Source organism: Myotis nattereri (genome assembly GCF_964212035.1).
Source record: "Myotis nattereri genome assembly, chromosome: 2".
NCBI lineage: Eukaryota > Metazoa > Chordata > Mammalia > Chiroptera > Vespertilionidae > Myotis > Myotis nattereri.
In genome coordinates, this window is record NC_138076.1 from 167,724,553 (window position 1) to 167,744,710 (window position 20,158).

Here is a 20,158-nt window from a genome sequence, read left to right on the forward strand (position 1 = left end):
AAAGCTAGATTTTCTAGGGGCTGTGTTCTGGTGATGAGGGTAGTGGGGATTTTATGGGGTTTTTGTTTTGTTTCAAGATAGGAAGTAAGCTGATCTATTAAGGGAGCCCTAGTGGAAAGGATTATGTGATGGGTAGTGTTGTGGAAATTGAGGTATAAAGACTTCTTGAATGTCACTGAGATCAAGACCAGCGGATCTATATTCCATGTCCGAATCTCTGGGCCACAGATTCTTTTTGCTTGGGGGGAGAGAGAAAGAAACATCCTCAGTGAGGTGGGCTCTTTCTTGTTGATTTCAAGCAAGATGCATATAGAAGCTTTATGCTGAGTGAGGGTTTTTTGTTTTTATTGTGTGGTGTGTTTTCTTGTCTTGTTTTAAGTGCTGAGAAATTAGGGCAGGAATCACAGTGCTTACAGGTTGTTTTCATTACTCTTGTTTGACTTTGATGGCCTCATCAAGGGGGCAGAGTTATTCTTGAGGATCTTATTCTCTCCGAAACAGAACTTTAGGGGAAATGGCTGTGGTTTAGTTTTGCAGCTGATGCAGGGTAATGAGCTTTCCAATTGGTTTTCCTCACAATTCTGGGAAAGTGACCATGCTAAGACTCTTAACTCTAGGACTTGCATAATATTCTAGCATCTGTGCGTTGATGAGTTGATCATTGTTTCTCTTTATTGATGATGTGTTAATACCAGTGTTATAATTTAAAAATTATCTTGTATGTAAGAGCAGTTTGGGGTTAGGGAGGGAGAGGCGTGGAGTGGAGCAAAGAGGATGAAAGTCAGTATTTTTCTCTTTTTAATGCTTAAATTCTGGTTTTTCCTTAATAGACTTATCTTTCCACCACAATTGGTGGAATTAACCAGAGAGGTAATAAAGTGAGCTGCAACAGTCTAATTTCATGACTGTCCCATTTGCTTAGGGAACATGGGGTGAATCACAGCTCCTCAGAGCCCTGGACCCATATGGACTTGAAAATAAGGTCATTTTGCTGAATGGGCTTCTTACAGTGGATATGACTTGATCAGCCCAGTCCCTGCCTTCTGCTGCTCAGAGCAGTCTTCCTTCTTTGCCTGGAATGCACTTCTCTTGCTTGTATTGATATGACTAGAGCAAAATGGCCAGTTCTTTGTAAGGCGCCTTGTTCTAGATTCTCATAGACAGGAGTGTTCTAGGATCAGTATTAGGAGATGCCCCAAGGAATAGAAAAGTATTGCCTTCCAGTAGTAAAACTGGACTATGCCATTTCTTTTACCCTCCCACTCTGCCTCATTCATTCATGCAAATCAGCTCTATTAAGCAGTGGTTCAGAACCTGTTTTGGATCACATACTGTTTTGAAGATCTGATAAAAACCAGGAACTCATTTTTGAAAAAATATACATTAGCAATTCACTCAGTTTTTCATACACATTTAGTCTACCCATGGAATCACTTAAACTGGGGTCACAGAAAGGTCATTATAGTATATTTATGTCAAGAAGTACAAGGCAATGGTCACTAAATATTTTAAGTAATAAGATACCAGAGGCAGTAGGATATAAGAATAGTCTGGTCTATAATGACTAGAAGGGTATTGCTTACAATCTACTCTATTTTTTTCTTAAAGATATGGTATACTAACAAATCCAGCTCCTCACAAACATTGTTTTAAAGACTTGTAGGAGGTGACTCTCCATACTGCCAGTCACACTCTTAATAATTAGATGTTAACCTCCAGCCTTTAATCTGTTTTAGTAATTGTAAGGCTAGAAAGTGAAGCCCCTAAAGTGTAGGTGCAGTCGTAGCACCCAACTGAAAGGCATCATGGAGTCTAAGGGTCTTCTGCAGAAGGGGCAACCCTTTAGGTCATTTCCGGTGTACCACTCTTCTTCTCTACCTCGGTCCAACACCACTTCCTTTGGACAAAAAATAAAATAAGCAACAGCCATCATATGGGCAAGTAGATTTGAATGATTTTTCCCACAGGGAATCAGCCTCAAACTCCCATCTTCCAACTGCCTCTGCCACATGTCCATCCAAACTGCTTTAAATAAAAAATGTCTCTGTGTTCTCTCTGGGCAAAATGTAAAATAGGGAAGTCCCATATAAGAAACCTGTCACCTTTTCCCCTCTGTGGTACCTCTATTCAGGGCACAGGTATCTTCCCCTTTGCATCCCATCAAAGAAGTATCTCTAAAGAATCCCTTACACAGGAGAATGTGACCCAAAGTGTTAGCTTTACCCAGATCTGTTTACATTTTAAGTGTTCTGATATCTGGTAGTGGAAGTGGAAGGAAAATCTGTTCCCCTGTTAAAATGATGTTATGCCTTTAGGGAGCTGAAGGGGTGATATAATTTGGGACAAAATCCTTCCCTTTCCAGCACTTGTGCAATCAAACTGCTGTTATCTATTTATATCAAGGACAGGGGTGAACCCTGACGCAGAACCATAGGTACCAGAAGATAGGTCTTTCCATCTCTGGATGGGAGTGAGTGGGACTAGGCAGTAACAGAAAAGTAAAATCTATTCTCTTAGACCCCTTAGAGATCCTGAGCTGGCAAAAGTTCTTTCTTTTCCCTGGAATGCTCTAATAGGCCTACGCTCTCAAAATGTGTGATCTTTGGTCCAGCAGCATCAATATCATCTGGCAGCTTGTTTTAGAAATGCAAATTCTCAGGCTCTACCCCAAACACACTGAATCAGAAACTAGGGATGGGGTAATGCAGGGGAGCCCAGCAATTAGTCTTTTAGTCTGTCTGTCTGGATCTCTGAGTTATGCTAATGTTTAAGAACCTCTGGCTCAGAGATTCAAATTCCATTTCAATCAGCGGTACAGCACCCTCTTCAAATGGGGAAAGAGGGGATCTTTACATATGTTGTCAGATTGATTTTCTGCAGCCTCTCCAAGCTAGTTGTTTTTCGGTTCTGTTCCTCTTGAGTTCCAAGGCCTTCCTTCACTCTTTAGTCAATGAAAGGACTGGGCCAGTCACCAGTTTCAGAAACTGGTGGGGCAACTACCACGTTGCTATGATTGATTGGGGCTGGAGCTTCTAAAGTGGACACAGGATTTGTAGGTCCAAAAATCTGAAAGGACAAAAGGAACAGACACACCAAAGAGGGGAAATCCAATGTAAAGCTGAAAAACTGACAACCAAGGAAATGATCCTCCTTTGCTACTTATCTGGTCCTTTTCTGGGCCTAATAGTTGCCCTAGAGGCAGACTTGGTGAACATTCAGCACAGAGGTAGGGAGTAAAGCCAACTGTCCCAAGCCCTTAACCCAAGTTTTCCAACTTCAGAATGCATTGGAGAACAATAAGGTGCTATGCAAGGAATTTCTAACCAGGATTTGGTCTACTGTATGGGCAAGGGCAGCAGAGCATCAGGGAGCCCTGAGGACATAAGAGGGAACCAGGCTCATTTAGTAAGATGTGAGTGACTCCAGGGAGATTTGAACCCAGACTGTACTAGGTAGAGGTTGTAACCCATGAAGCCATGGCACCTATGTAAAAAATACATTCTCCTGCCCTGGTCAGTGTGGCTCAGTTGGTTGGGCACAGAAAGGTTGCCAGTTCGATTCCCAGTCATGGCACATGCCTGGGTTGTAAGCTCGATCCCTACAGGGGATCGTACAGGAGGCAGTTGATTGCTGTTACGCTCTCACATCAATGTTTCTCTCCTCCCTTTCCCTCTCTCTCAAAATCAGTAAAAAAAAAAAAAAAAATCTTAAAAAATTGTCTATTTAAAAAACACAACATTCTCCTACTTTGAAGATTCTGCCCAATTCAGGCTTCAGGAAGGGATCGTTACCTCCTCCAGCTCCTCTCCTAGGCCTGCTCATGAGGACAGGCTGAAATGAAAGTTGCAAACCTGCCACCCCTATGGGAATCTCCAAGGCCAAAAGGTTAGAATGAACCTACCTCTCTTTGGGGGAGGTGATCAGCCCCTCTCCCCTAAGGCAGAAAAAAGCTTGGCTACTGCTTTCTTCAGCTCCAGACCTCAGGCTCTCTCCCTTTTTCCCTTCCTGTCAGCACTTCCATATTCCCAATAAAAGGAGCTCATCCCCCACTCTTTTTTAAAGGACATGTTTTATTTATTTATTCATTTATTTATTTATTTATTTATTTATTTTAAAATTTTATTTTAGAGAGAGAGAGGGAGAAACATCAATGTGAGAGTGAAACATCGATTGGCTGCCTCCACACATGCTGACCTGGGACCGAACCCACCACCTGGGTATGTGCCCTGCCTGGCAGGGAATCAAACCTACAACCTTTTGGTATATGAGACAACGCTCCAATCAACTGAGCCACACTGGCCAGGGGAGCTTCCTACACTCAACTCCCACTTCTCTTTTTCAGATTGATTGGTTTGGTTCGGTATTTTGTTTTGTTTTGTTTGGGAAATACCACACCTTCCTGAAGGTGTTTGTTCTTCCCAATCCCTGTCTTTCTTCCATCATAGTTCCTCCCTCTTGTCCAGTTTCTTTTCTCTCAGCCTTAAGCCTACTAAGCAGGGTCCATTCCATATACTTCCCACTTTCTTTTCTCAAATTCTTGGCTTGGCTATAGCAGCTCAGCTGCCATCTCACCATTCTGCATCTCTCTCTCATATCCGGACTTGGCCAAAGTTGCTGGTACAGTCAACTCCATTCCCTATAGGCTCTTCTTCCCTTGATGTAACTTTTTACTTTTCACTATTTTGATTTACTCAGTCCCTTTTTATTTCTTGTGGCTCCTGAGAACTAGTTCCAATTCTACAAGCCATTTTTTGAGCTCTTCACTACATGGTAGGCACTGGCTGTTCCAGGCCTGGGCGATTGTGATCATGGACCTGTACTCAGCATGTTCCTCAGCGGAGCCCTCTCCTGCCATCACTTTCCTGCCATGCCTCATGACACTGTGCGCCAAGGTGCTCTTTTCCAGGAAGCATTGTGGGTATATGCCTACTTGCCATCCAGCCCAATTGCTCCGTGCCTGCCAGATTTCTAGCAATTGTCTGACTTAATTCCTTCAGATGGACTGTGAACTTCCCACAGATTACTCAGCGAAGGACCTTCGTCTGTATCCTTAGGGATCTATAATATGCTCTTTATGATCCCTGTCATTGAATAAAGAATGTATTAACTCAGTCACTGACTTCCTTTGTTGGTCCTCTCCTCTACTGTCCCCCCATTCTCAGCAATTCAGTCCTGATTAAAAAACCAATACAAAAACTGCAATAGAGACCCGAAACAGATCAGGGAAATCCCAGGGGAAGTAGGGCAGCCATGTGTAAGTCCCCACACTGTCCTTCCTGAAATATAAACCTTCAAGGCATCACAACATAGGCCTCTCTGCCTCCCTCCTGAAGTCCTGGCTCCCAGATGTCACTCCCCAGTCGGGGATTCAACTCATCTTGGAAATTGAGGTAGCAGAGCATAGAGCTGGGCCAGGCTTAAGGGGAGGCCAGGTCAGGTGAGTGAGGAGGGCTTAGGGCACAAATTTAAGGAAGCCCTTGGTCTCGGTTATTCAAGTGCCAAGTCTCCTCTTGGGAGACTCTTAGAGTGCTGAGCCCTTAAAACTTAGACAGCCGAGTCTGGAACCAGCTGGTGGTGGTGACTGCAAAATGACTCCCCAGGCAAATTCACAATATTTGGTGATTTGGGGGGAGCCAGAGGAAATGCACACAGATGGGGTTAGGCACGAACTTGTCCGCCAGATGCATTCACTTTAGAGGGTGAAGAGGTCAGGCATTTGGCAGGTTATGAAGAATAGAGAGTAAGAAATAGTGTGGGAGGAAATATGGAAAGTTGGCAGGGGAGAAACCACCAGTCTTTGACCCACTGACATGGCCTTCCAGCCCTGGGGCTTCACTGGGGCAGAGAGAGGGAACCGCTTGGCAGGCCTTGGCACATCCCAAAGGCTTTGCTCTTCCTGCGTGGGAGTTGCCTTGAAGAGCTTCATGCCTACTGTTTGTGGGGCTGCTTCCCCTCTGCAGTTTTCCCAACACCAGCCAGACTGTTGTGTTGCCTGCCTCCATGCTTCATATTTTTCCTATTTTCTTGCAGTTCACTCTCACTCTTCCTTAGTCACTTGGAGGAAAACTTTTGACTAGTCTGGTCTTTCCCCTAACTAAAAGGGGGAGGAGGGAAGGACTTGATAAAAGGGGGAGGAGAAACATAGCTGTGATTGTTCATGGAGGTGCCTGTTCTCTTAGCCAGCTGCAGTGGACTGCTGAAGGTCTGACTTCCTTCTTACTCTCAGATCACTGCCTTTCCCAGGCTCATCCAAGGCCTCACACTGACACCTCCCTCCCCTCAGTCCAGTTCCTCTCTTCCAAGTCCTTTCCTGACATGTGCCCCTATATTAATTTCCAAAACAACCTATCTTCCTGTCCTTGCTGGGCACTTGGATTTTGGCTGGAATAACCTCCAGCCCAACCAGACAGCCTTGCCATGTTAGAGTTCCCCAGTGGGGGAGAAAGAACACGTGAACTCTATTGCTTTGAGAACACTGACAAATGGAAATGTTCACATGCTCTGAAAACACCTCTCCACAATGTGTTTGAGAACATCCTGCAAGAAACCACTAAATCATTAAAACATTCAGTGTAGAATGAATTCTAAACTTCTGACCTTTACCTACATAAAAAAGATGTTCATAGAGTTAAAGAGTAGATGGTGAGGCCCCATTCAACATCTATAATTGTAGTGAAGAGAGCACTGAAATTACTATTAAAAGTCCATTTCTAGCCCTAACCACTTTGGCTCAGTGGATAGAGCATCAGTCTGCGAACCAAAGGGTCCCATGTTCGATTCCGGTCAAGTGCATGTACCTCCCTGGCCCAGGCCCTGGTCAGGGAACGTGCAGGAGGCAACCAATGCCTCCTTCTACTGTCTTTCCCTCTCTTCCACTTTCTCTAAAAATCAATGGAAAAACATCTTTGGGTGAGGATAAAAAAAAAAAAAGTCAATTTCTAAATTGTACATTTTCTAAACAGCTTTTTCACTTAAGATCTAAGAGATTGAGATGAAGGTGAAATTAAATAATGCATGCAAAAGCACAATCATCTTGTAAACGAAAAAGCTGTAATTGATGATTGCTTGGACATTTCTACACAATTTATATGATTCTGAAAACAAATACAAAAAAGTTATAATAAAAAGTCTAATTTCTGTGTCTCCTCTACAATTCCCATCACCTTCCCCTCACAACAGAGGACCAGTTTTTTATGTATCCTTTCAAGTTTCTTTATACAATACAAAGAAATACATTTTTCCTTCATTGGTATGGTCGTCTTGATTTTTTCCCCCACTTAATGTATCTTGGGGAGCTTGTCATAATAATACATAGAGAATCTTCCTTTTTTTCTTACAGCTTCATGCTATTTTACTGGAGGGAAGCTTCATGCTTTAACCAATGCTGCAATGCTGCACTAAATACATTGAACATAAATATTTTCACCAGTGCACTAATATCTAAAAGATAAATTCCCAAGTGTAGTTCAGCTGGGTCAAAGGATATCTGAATTTGCAATTTGGAAAGCCAAATCCCCTCCGTTGGGGTGGCAGAGATTTACACGCCCACTAACACTGTATGTGAGTGCTGGTTTCCCCACAGCCTCATCAATGGAGTAGGTTCCTAAACATTTTTGGATTGATTAAAATTATTGTTTAATGTGCATTTCTCTTAGGAGTAGAATTGCACATTTTTCATGTGTTTAAAGGCCATTTGTATTTTGTTAATTTTTTTTCAATAACCATTGACTATTTGATGCTAGAGAGCATTTAAGGTTCATTACAACTCTAAAGTCCAACAATTTTTTTTTTTTTAAGTCCAACAATTTTCCAGTCATCATTGCACTGGGCTGTTGAGATAAAAGGGAAGCAAAGAATTGAGGTCACGGATGTTCCATTTCCTCTGACTAAAGTTAAATACCCAAAATATGCCACTATATTGTGAGCAATGAAAAGTGGGAATTATGTTTTATCCGTCTTTATTCCCAGCAAAAGGCCCAGCATATTGCAGGACTTAGTCATAGTGAACACTAGTGATGAGATCAGCTATTCTTGGGAATTCTTTCCACAGAAGTACCCAGCTAGGATTAGGATCTAGATAATTTTGATAGTCTGCCAATGAGTTAAGGTTATTTTTTCTATTTCATCAGAGCACAGCCACCCTAAAGCTTAATGAAAAATAATCAGAAATGATCATTGTTAGCTATATAAGATCAGGGTCTGTCATTTAATAAATTTGGTAAGTTTACTAATAAATGAAGAAATCATAATAGAACAGAAGTGTGATGTTTTTAAGAAATCTAGAAAACAAATTGTTACCAGTGTTCTTTCCTACCAATCTTAGGGGAAAAGACGTCCTAATTCTAGACCATCTGGTTCTTTAGGTAAACATAACTGGGACTATAAAGGGGCAATACATGTGGCTATCATAAGAACCCTTGATTAAGTTTCTTCTAATTGTGTTTCTCACTGTCTCTATTAGATGGCTCTCTAGTCTTTTTTCTTTAAATTTTTATATTTCAATTACAATACAATTCAATTTTACTATATAATAGTTTCAGGTGTGTAGCAGGGTTAGATATTTATATAATTTATGAAGTGATCCCCCTGATAAGTAGTACCCACCTGGCACCCCATACATAGTTATTACAGTATTATTGACTATATCCCCTATGCTGTACTCCACAGCCCCATGACTATTTTGTAACTACCAATTTGTACTTCTTAATCTCTTCAGATGGCTTCCTGTTCTGATTCTGTTTCTGCTTGCTTCATTCTGCTGCTCACAGACAATGTAAGAGCACATATGCCTAATTACAGCGGGGGGAAATTTTAAAGTTCAAATCATCTATGGATGAGATATCAGACTCTTCTGGGAAAAGCTGATTTGGCATACTCTGCAACAAGCTCTCCAGGTTCTCACACTTTCCCACCTCTCACCTTCACTCACCTCTTTTCAGAAAAAGCACCTCTAAGGTGCTTCCCTTTCCCCCCACTCCTTTGGCTTCAGTTGGAAACATCATTTCCCTGAATCAACTACTCTGCTGTTTCCCTTCCTAGCAACCCTCTATCCTGCAAGGCTTCTTCCAAAACCTTGGAATATCTGGATAGTGTTCCAATGAACTGAGCTACCTGGCCAGGGCTCCCTAGGAATCATTTCTGTGTCCTGTCATGGCCTATGGCATGAGAACTACTCCCATCTATTCTTAACTCCCACATTCAGAACTAAAAGGAATCATACATTTGCTCCATATTTTATATATAGTGCTCAATACATGTTGTTTTTTTCGGAAAAGCAAAAGAACTAGCTATTCATTATCTAACCTTCCCCATCTCCTTGTGTTTCTGATATGCATTCTATGAATAGTTTACTCTCTAGGAGTTGGTACTTTCCCAGTTGAAAATTCCCTTATTGAATTTTGTCAGTCAAAGCATATGTGATATTTAAGTCCTTCTTACTCTACTGACACTTAAAATCATCCTAGTTCAATACCAATTTTTCTTTCTTTCTTCTCTCTCTCTCTCTCTCTCTCTCTCTCTCTCTCTCTCTCCTTCCTCCCTCCCTCCCTCCCTCCCTCCCTCCCTCCCTTCCTTCCTTCCTTCCTTCCTTCCTTCCTTCCTTCCTTCCTTCCTTCCTTCCTTCTTCCACCACGCCCCCCAGGGGATAAAGAGGAAACAGACACAATATGGTGATTTGAAAGGTCTTGTGAATAGTTTGTCCATTTCCATGAGTGTGAGAGCGGCTCTAATTGGACCCCTATGGGGAAAGGCTTCTGTGCCTGCAGGAAGGGAAGTTGCTCCCACACTAAGGCTTCCACGCTGGCTGCCAAGGGCTTTCAGACGCTGCGGCAGTCGGAGCGAGCAGCCCTTGGGCCCGTTTTAACCGAAGCCGACCTCGGGATGGCCCGCCTTCCCGGCTTCCCAGGCTCCCGCCTCTTCTCTTCCCGGGGCCTCTTCTCTCGGGACCGAGGCCTGTCTTTCACGAGCCTTCCTCTGCCCCTGTCCATCACCTTGGCCCTCGTGCCTTCCTTGGCTCTGGAGCGCACCTGGCCCCGGACTCTCGGCCTCAGCCTCCTCAGGGCGCTGCTCACCCTGGCGCTGCGTCTCCAAACTTCCCGGGCCCTCCTGGCCGCCTTGCGGCAGCGCACGCGGCGGCGCCTCCGGGGGCTCCGCAGCCCGGAAGGGGTCTTCCCGGACCGAACGCCCTCCTCCGACCTCGGGCGCCCCGGCTTCCTCTTGGGCTTTGGAGGCTTCCAGACCCTTAAGTAGCCGGTGTGGCTGCCGCTGACCCTGATGAGAGTGCTCCTGATGCCAGGCTTGCGCGCGGAGCCGGAGCGGCGCTGGCACTTCCTGCGCACCTGGTAGCCGGCGTTCCCCAGCTCCTTCCTGAGCGTGGCCACCGTCAGCCCCGCGTGCGAGACGATGGCTCCGAGCAGCAGCTGGGACACTTGGAGCACCGAGCTCGAGTCCCGCCTCGGCGGGGCCGCGAGGATTTTTTCCGTGGGCTGCGGGGTTTTAACTTCAGCGCCTTGAGATCCGCCACTGGGCTCAGCCTTCTCCGCCTCGGCCTCGGCCTCGGCCCCGGCCCCGGCCCCGTCCACAGCCACAGCCACAGCCCCGGCTCCGGCTCCGGCCACAGCCCGGGCCCCGGCCACAGCCGCCTCCGCCACGGCCCCGGTCGCCTCTGCCATGGCCCAGCTCTGCTCCGCGGGGCGCTGGGTTGGGGACTCACCTACAAAGACCGAGCTCGGGCTGGGGGGCTGGCCCACGTCACAAAGGCGGGCCAGCCTGGAGGTTCAGTGCTAGGAGAGGGCTGGCAGCTCCCTCCTGGGCAGGGGCCTTTTTGACTTTGAATCACCTACCACTTCCTTCTGGGTCTGAACCACTGCAGATCTTCCGCGCAGATGCACCGGAAGAAGCACCTTTATAATCCTCCCGAGCTTGTTCCCTGCTCTTACGCTCACACTTCTCATTGATCTTGATCTCGACCACTTTTTGAAGTTCACTAGTTTTCTGTGAAGATTAGTGCACGCCATCTACTCATATGTCCCTAGGGGGAGAGACACTGCTCTCAACTGTCCAAAACAAGTCCTAGATGCCTCCGAGAAGTAAATGCGGTGGCCCACAGCACAACCCCGCCTAGAAAGGCCCACTGTTAGTCCCTTCAGCCGTGTCTGCAGCCATGTCTCCTTGACTCTCCACCACGGAAGGCACCACAATGGTACCCACACCTGGAAGTTCAGATGCCTCATTCCGTTGGATTGGAACAATCAGATTCCAAGTAGTCCAAGAACATTGGTCTAAACATTATTCGTTGAACAGCCTTTGAGCTCATCTCCCTCCAGTGCCTCTTCTTGGATTGCCCACCCCCTTTCTCTGCCTAGCTGAATCCTGCTAATGATTTCTCTCCTCTTAACTACCACAATTACTTTTACACTCCTATACTGCTTTTTCTTTACTTTAAATTAATTTGGCATTAGAGGGTACAATGTGCCACAATATTTAAAAAACAAACAAACAAACAAACTAAAACCCAACAACCCTGGACTTGAAGCTAGAACACAGATACATATCTTAATTCTTTTCTTTTCTTTTTTTTCTTTTCTCATCTTTTCTCTTTCTTTCTTTTTATGTTTATTGTTTTTAAGAGAGAGAGGAAGGGAGAGGGATAGGAACATTGATGAGAGAGAAACATTATTGATTGGCTGCCTTCTGCGTGCCCCCTTCTGGGGATGGAGCTCAAAACCTGGGCATGTTTTCCTGACCAGGGAATCAAACCCCGATCTCCAGGTTCCTGGGTTGACACTCAATGACTGAGCCACACTGGCCAGGCCATATCTTAATTCTTCAACAGCCATATGACATTGATAAATCCCTTAATATCTTTGGATCTGATTTCTTTAAAAAAAAAAAAAGGCAGTAATCCTTCCCTACCAACATCACATAATTATTGCAATGGATCAGAAAAGGTGATGGTAGATGACAAGAGGCATAAATTGTTTTATTCTGTGTCTTTCCAACTAAATAAAAAAATTTCCTGAGAGCCAGACAGTCTTTCAATTTCTATGTCTCATCCTGTACCTAACACTCACTATCTCATCATACATAGCAGGCATTTGATTGAGTCTGCTAAAACTTCTTTCTGGTGCCGAGGCTTTCTCTGGATCCAGAAGAAAACTCCCAGAGAACCAGTAGAGCAGAGCAGGATGAATTTCAAAGGGTTGGAAATGAAGGGTCCAAGGAAGCTAGCTGCTCAAGGATTTCTTAGTTTGGACACTGTTTAATTGGGACTAATTCATAGAATAATTCAAAGAATACTTCAAATTGTAAAGTATGTCATACTTTTCCAGGGACAGTCACATATACTCAACAGTCTACTGTGACATAGTTTCTTCCAGGAATCAAAGTTCTAGGAAGTAGCTTAGACCTGCACTTCTTAAACATTAATGCACACTTCAAAAAGTGCAAATTCTAGTAATTAGGTCTGGGATGGGGCCAGATGACATACTTTTTAACGAACTCCCAGGCAGTTCTATCTGGTTAAAATATAAGTGTTGGGGTGGGGGTGGGGGGTGGAGTAGGCAATGAGAAGGGATGTGGCAGGAGATGAGATTGGAAAGGTGGCATAGGGCCGAGATGTGAAGGACAGATACCATAGTGACACATCGGTAAGTGGTCACAGAGCAGTAAGTGGTCAAGTTTGGATTCAAACTGAAGTCGATTTAATTCTAAGGCCTGAGTTCTTAACTACAATACTGTGCTTGGTTTCCCTTTCGCCAAGATTGACCCTCCCAACCTTACATATCTCTATTATCTCCATAATCACAGCTCAAAATCATGAGTATCTATGAGCATTCACTGTACCTTCTCCCAAAAGAGTAGTGTGAACCTGAGGATCTCCAAGGAGAGGGGACTAACACATAGACCAGTGATTTCCAAAGTGGGCGCTACCGCCCCCTGGTGGGCGCTGCAGCGATCCAGGGGGGCGGTGATGGCCACAGGTGCATTTGGGGGCATATATCTTTCTGTTTAATTACTATTAAAATTTAAAAAAAATTAATTTCCAGGGGGCGCTGAGTAATATTTTTTCTGGAAAGGGGGCGGTAGGCCAAATAAGTTTGGGAACCACTGACATAGGCAGTGCACCATGGAAGAGTTGCCAGACGGAGAGGCAGAGCCACATGGAGCAGGATTCTCCCATTTGTGTAGTCTCTTGATCTGTCTATACTTCCTGGTTGCATAGGTCAGTGGCCACAGTATGGGGCAACCACCAGGAGAAAAAAGAGGCAAAACTGTATACTTTGAGAGCAGGAGGAAAGTAAGTGAAGTCTGACCTTTCAATCAGCTAATTCCAGATTGGCTGCACACAATGGTATCATCATGAAAGACAAGAACCAAGTCAAAAAACCATTGTATTAATACTCCTGCGATTATAAAAGAGGCCAATTAGCCTGAAATGAAAGAAAAATAAATATATGAAAAACATATCAAAAACACCTATGGCAAAAAAGGCAAACATTTTCATTTATATATAATCATTTACTTCTACATAGATTTCTGTATAAATGTGCTGTAGGTAATAGAGGGGTAACAAAAATTCGAGGTAGGAAACAAATGCCCACTACCATTCAGCTGGCTCAGGGAACAAGAAAACCAGCTGACGGACATTTTTCATAGACCGACCCTTTAGAGTTCTTGTCTTTCTCTTTAGAATAAATCTACTTGCAAGCCTTCTTCTTCTGGTACCCCAAAAGGAAAAAAAATACTGCAAAAAAAACCCACAAAAACCCCACCAATTTATTTAGGAAAAGGGTCAGTATAAGGCAGCATTTAGCCCCTAATCAGGAGATACCAACCCAAGATCCAGAAAGACAACTATCCCTTGCAATTTGAATGGTCTCTGATTATAAACCAGAAGTTATCACTTAGCGAGGACATCATCACCCTATTGTGAGAAAGAGCAACAGCTCTTAATTTCTGGACGCCTTATGGGTTGCGGATGGGAGTTGTGGGGGAGGGAAGATGCTAGGGGATAATGTCAAGCTTAAATCCTTCTGCTTCAAGTTCCAGAGCAAGATTGCTTTGTTCTCAGTTGATAACAAGACTCTTCCTCGAAGCTTCTCTGAGATCTCTCGAGGAACTTGGTTGATTTAGAGAATACGCAAGCTTTACTATACTAAAATGTAAGAACATCAGAAATGTCAATTAATCTCACTCCCTCATACAGAGTTATACAGCTCTAACCAAGGATAAATCCATGCCAGAGCGCAGCAAAAATTAGGAGCACACACTGATCTAACCTCCATCTGTAACTCACTGCCTCTCCTTAATCCACAGGCCTGAGTTCCAAGGTGTTAGGTCTTTCTGACTCAATTATCTTGCAGTGACGCAATTTACCTCTCTCCAAACAGATAACAGAAATGTGTTCAACAGTCTATTACAACTCCCTCACTGACCTTAAACTGCTAGTTCTTTTTTCTGAAAAGGAACTTTTCTTCTCATTTTGTCTTATATTCTAAGACCTTTTCCCCTCCTTAACTACTATGTGCCTCCCACTTTAATGCAAATGACCCCAAAATAGTTATTTAAGCAAATAAGCCTGCTAGTACTTTCAGGGCTTTGGGGAAGACTACAGTGGTTCACAAAAAGAAATGTTAAAAATAAAATAACAAGATTCCTTAAAAGCATGGAGACAGCCTGGCAATTGAGCATTCATCCTTTTACTCTTCAGCACAATTTTTCAGAAATGAGTTCCAGGTGATCACACTGGGAGGACCAGGCAAATCTCTCAGCAATTAACCTGAAAATATCTTTGATGAAGCAATATAAAATTATCATTTTATTAAATCTCAATCGTTGAGTACCCTTCTTTTTAACATTCTGTGTGCAAATAAAGCATTTCTGCTATGTGCTGAAGTTTAGTGATTGTCTCAAGGACAAGCCTTTGTGCAATTTGTTGCAAGGTGAATTAGCCACTTTTTCATGAAACATCATTTGTACTTGAAAGAGCAACTGAAATACAAACAATAATTATCCAAAATTAGGTATTTACCAAACATTCTCAGAAATGAATAAAGTGACTATAATTTTATATAAAACAACTGACATACTTTATTGATAATGGTAAAATCCAGTTTGTAGACAAAAAATAAAATTTTAGAAGAGCTGTATCAGCTAAAATAAATTTGACACCATCCCAACACTTTCTGTTGAGATCAGTGGTGATATTAACAATTATGATTTTTGGACAATGCATAGTAAAATATGTCGGTTTGTGGAAGATCTGCATAACTCAATGAACTAATATTTTCCAAATGGCCAATGCACTGCAATTTTACAATGCAAGGCTACAGAATTATGTGTGGGTAAAAGAAGAGAGACCATTAGTTTTTTATGTTACGGGGTAAGAAAAGTTCACTGATATGGTCTCAGATTTCACATTGCAACTAACCTTTTTTTAAAGAGAGTGGAAGGGATCTCATTTGATATGCACATGAGAACTCACACTGGAGAAAATCCCATTATTGTAATTAATAGAGAAAATCCTTCAAGAAGCTTTTCCCTTACTGTATACAATAGAATAAAAAATGGAACTCAGTAACTTTGGGAAAGCCTTGAGTGTTACTTCACCGTTAGGAAACATGACAAACCATACCAGAGAAAAGCCCTATGAGTGTAACCAGTATAGAAAATCTTTCTGCTGTAGTTCTTAACTTACTATGAATAAAATACTCAGTGGGGAGAATCCCTATGAACACAATGAGTGCTGAAAGGCATTTATTGCTCTTTCATCCCTTAGGTAACAGAAGACCATTCACAGTGGACAGAAATCTTATGACTGTAACAATGAGTATGGGACAATTTCTCTCTCCTTAGGTAATAGAGATAAATACTGTAAATATCATCAATGTGAATGAGCCTTCCATTTTGCACAAGATAAGTTACACAACAGGAACACATAAGGAATGTGACCCCTCATCATTTACATTGGAGAAAATTCCTTTAATGTAATTAGCAGGGCCAACTTCATGAACATGTGACTAATGCTTGCCATACAGGGCTCCATGCTTGAAGTTTGATACTGAGGTTGTCATCTTAAAGTTCTTAATAATATTATTGTGAGTTTGTGTTTTATGTGTGAAGAAGCCTGTGCTGGAATCCTGGAAACTTATGCACAGTCCTGCCTCCTGTCACCTCACCACCTCTTCAGGACAGGTTCTACATATCAATATACATGAGAGCGCTCGTATATATTATTTACATGTTATTATATTATTTTTATAGCTAAGTATTATTCAAAAAGTCTCCTTTGACATTAGCATACACAAATATGCCAAAAAGAGGAGCAGCCTTTTCTACAAAACCTAAAAGAAAGAAATCCGTGGACCTATGGACCTAGCCTAGAAATCTAGATTATTTACCAATACTACAACCACAAATCGGCTATAAACTTAACAGATTAAAAAGCTAACTTTACAAAGCACTTAAATTGATTCAGAAGTTATATCATTAGAAACGTAGAATTCATTAAAAAAAATAAACCTTGTGTATTTAAAGAAACATTGAATTCTACTATTCACATAAACTGCCATGAAACAACAGCCAATGCTGGGAGACAATACCACATATTTCAACCCCCACCCTCATCACCAAAGAAGCAGCTTTGTCTCCCAACAACCAGATTGCTCTTCTAAAATAACACTGGATTCTCATTGACCTATCAGTTTCCACCTTTATTAGGTTCAGAAAAACTGAGATTCTCTTTCTTTGCCTCTGATTTCTAATTTCCCTTATTGGATGCTTGATTAATGTTCCCACTCCTAGTTCCTATCCCACTTTCTTATATACTTCCTCCTTCAACCATCAAAAGAATAAATAAACATTAAGTTTATACTTTTAAAAAAACTATATTAAAAACCAATAGGGAGGACAAACTGCCTAGTAACAGCCACATAATAACCTGGGTCCCAGGTGTGGGTTACTTGCTCCTGGTTTTCCATGGCAGTCTTGGCTCCTGAAGTGTGCAAGATGAAGATTGAGAAGGCAAATTGAACTATCATTTGACTTGGTGATTGTTGGGGGCCATCAGAATACACTTGGTTTAATTTATGTCAGCTGGACCCAGGGAGCAGGCAGAGCCACTCCCTTGGGGGCGTGACCAGTCAAAAGATTGGGTGCCACCCAGTTTGACTATCCCGCCCAGTATTAAGAGGATGGATCTCATGATGTCGAAGGCCCACTCAGATGTGATATAACTTCCTGTAATTGAGACTATAAAACAAACAGGCTGCTTTGGGACTTGGTCTTTCTGCTTCTCCGCCAGAAGAGGACAGAAGCCCACCCAGGACCAGCTTTTGATCTATTTTATGTCTGTCTTTCATTATTTCTCAATCCCAATAGCGCCTCCCAGATTGCAGGAACCGGTTCAAGTCTCCTTCTCCGTGGGGGTGCGGAGAGAAAACAGCCCCAGGTAAACCGCATGTTTTATATTCTGGCGCCCAATGTGGGGCACAGCGGGGGGCTGAAAAGCAAGGAGGTTAGGCATGTTATTAGGGATCACTCCAGAGTAATTGCAGCCGCCACAGTACCTTAAGGGCGTTTTAGGAGTGTATTGTTTGGAAGGATAATTTAGCTGGGTGTAAAAATGGGTAATTTCCGGGTCACAGGAGAGAGAGAGAGCTCTATTAGCAGATGCTTAAAGCTATGCCAAAGGGCCGAGATTTCTCTGTTAAATGTAGTCAAATTCTTGATCTCTTAAACTTTATTCATGACCCGTCAGCACTCCCAAACTGCAGCGAGAAGGTTTGAATTCCCAGCACCTTCCCCGTCTTGCGCATGCAAGCCAGCCTCCTCTCCCAGTGGCCACAGGAGCCCACAGGCTTTCCACGCCTCCCTTCTGGCGGGTGGCTCCGCGCTTTCTGGGATGCAGGGGGGGGGGGGGGGGGGTAGCCCAGAGCAATTCTCAGACAAATAAAGACTTTCCCGCCTGGCCTGGGCACGACTCAACTCAGGCCCGGCAAGAGACAATGGCCAATTTGCGTTTGAATGCCTGCTATCACGCAGTTAAAGTTCTAGCTTTGATCTAAATTTCCCTTGTAAAGTATCTGTAGTGTAGGATTAAGTTTGTCTAACTCTAAAGTATGTGCTTTTACTGTGTAAGTCTGTCTAGTTCTAAAAAGGGTAATATGATTTCTAGTGAGTTTTCAAGCTAAGTCTAAAAAGAAAAGAGGATTAATTCTGTAATTTTACCTGGCAGCTGGGCGACGAAGCGTCGGCCTCTCTCCATGGCTTGCATCATGCTTCGGACACTCGGCCCCAGTCCCCAGCACCCGAGCCCTGCTTTGGGTCGCACTCCTCTTCCGGCAACAGACCCATGGCCCAGCGTGGGGAACTCGACCTGACCGGCGCCAAGCAGAACACCAGAGTGTGGCTGGTCAAGGTTCCTAAATATTTGTCACAGCTGTGGGCTAAAGCCCCTGGAAGAGGTGAAGTCGGGAAACTGCGGATTGCCAAGAATCAAGGAAGGACTGAGGTGTCATTTACTTTGAATGAGGATCTTGCAAATATTCATGATATTGGTGGAAAACCAACTTCAGTCAGCGCTCCTAGAGAACATCCATTTGTCTTGCGAAGTGTTGGAGGGCAAACATTAACAGTATTTACTGAGAGCTCATCAGATAAGCTTTCATTGGAAGGAATAGTGGTACAAAGAGCTGAATGCCGACCTGCTGCAAGTGAAAACTACATGAGATTAAAGAGACTGCAAATAGAATCTTCTAAACCTGTACGGCTATCACAACAACTGGACAAAGTTGTGACAACCAATTACAAACCTGTTGCCAATCATCAATACAATATTGAATATGAAAGGAAAAAGAAAGAAGATGGCAAACGAGCTCAAGGTGATAAACAATATGTTTTAGACATGCTATTTTCAGCTTTTGAGAAACATCAGTATTATAATCTTAAGGACTTGGTGGACATCGCAAAACAGTCTGTGGTCTACCTGATGGAAATCTTAAAAGAAATTGGTATTCAGAATGTGAAAGGGATCCACAGAAACACATGGGAGCTGAAGCCAGAGTATAGACATTATCAAGGAGAAGAAAAGAGTGATTAAGAAGACTCCAAGCCAGCATGCTAACAGAACAACTAAGGGTGATGTGTTAAGCATACGGCATTGATACTTGAACCGGAGCACCATGTGTTATAGGGGCAAAATGACTGAAACGTTAATTTCTCTAGGTAAATTTTATAAACAACAATTCTTGAAAAATTACTAAAGTGGTTTTTTTGGTGTTTTCTTTTTTTGAGGAGAAATAACAAACTTATTTATAGACTTAACTTGTATTAAACTAGATTATTCATGATGGGGTTAGGAGTTGGGGGTTAAGAGGTTCTGTAATTAAAGCAAATCAAGGAAATAACTACCCATTGAGATAAATATTTTTCTGTATTATTTGTTTTCTTAACAGAACACGAATGCTGAGGTTGAGTATCACTGTTCTAGGAAAATTTTTTATCCTTGCATCCCCTTTGTAAAGTAAAATTCTGATTAAGGAAGATGGTCTTATTTCCTACCCTGCCTCCAGTTGTCTTATCCTGCATTGTTCTGTTGCAGGAACCAAATCTTGTTTCACCATTGCCCTCCAGTTCCTAATTATTTGAGGCTGAGTGTCAAGAAGCAGATAGATAATGGTGTGATAAATCTGTATACAACTGATAATTCTGGATGCCTGTCATGCTTGTTTTGTAGCACATATCTTCCCCAAACCCTGTCTTTTTATGTGTAGACTGCCCTGAAATACCTGGGTCGTCTACCCCTGCCTTTTGTTTTTGTGGTGACAGCGTCTGCCAGATGCAGTGTTCCCAGCAGAGTTATGTCATTTGAAGTTATGCTTTGGTATTTCTTCAAACCTGGGTTTTTGAGCTTAATTTTAGTTACCTTTTACCTCATCACACTACCTGCTTGAGTTTTTTATTTTTTTATTTTTTTTTATTTTTTTTTCTTTTAATTAAATCTTTATTGTTCAGATTATTACATTTGTTCCTCTTTTTTTCCCCCCCATAACTCCCCTCCTCCCAGTTCTCGCCCCACCCTCCGCCCTCACTCTCCACCCACTGTCCTCATCCATAGGTGCATGATTTTTGTCCAGTCTCTTCCCGCATCTCCCACACC

The 20,158-nt window shown here is 42.9% G+C and overlaps 2 protein-coding genes across 2 annotated transcripts; one reads left to right on the top strand and one right to left on the bottom strand.

Moving 5' to 3' along the window:
* Positions 1-8,994: 8,994 nt before the first annotated feature.
* H1-7 (H1.7 linker histone) lies at positions 8,995-13,722 on the bottom strand. The gene has a single exon (XM_081084537.1). The coding sequence runs from the start codon at positions 10,668-10,670 to the stop codon at positions 9,816-9,818; it is 855 nt and encodes a 284-aa protein (XP_080940663.1). The 5' UTR covers positions 10,671-13,722; the 3' UTR covers positions 8,995-9,815.
* Positions 13,723-16,459: 2,737 nt separating this feature from the next.
* Positions 16,460-19,396, top strand: LOC308514379 (general transcription factor IIF subunit 2-like). The gene is made up of 2 exons (XM_081084538.1): positions 16,460-17,449; positions 18,236-19,396. Exon 2 carries the CDS (start codon positions 18,353-18,355, stop codon positions 19,097-19,099), a length of 747 nt encoding a protein of 248 aa, XP_080940664.1. The 5' UTR covers positions 16,460-17,449; positions 18,236-18,352; the 3' UTR covers positions 19,100-19,396.
* Positions 19,397-20,158: the final 762 nt, after the last annotated feature.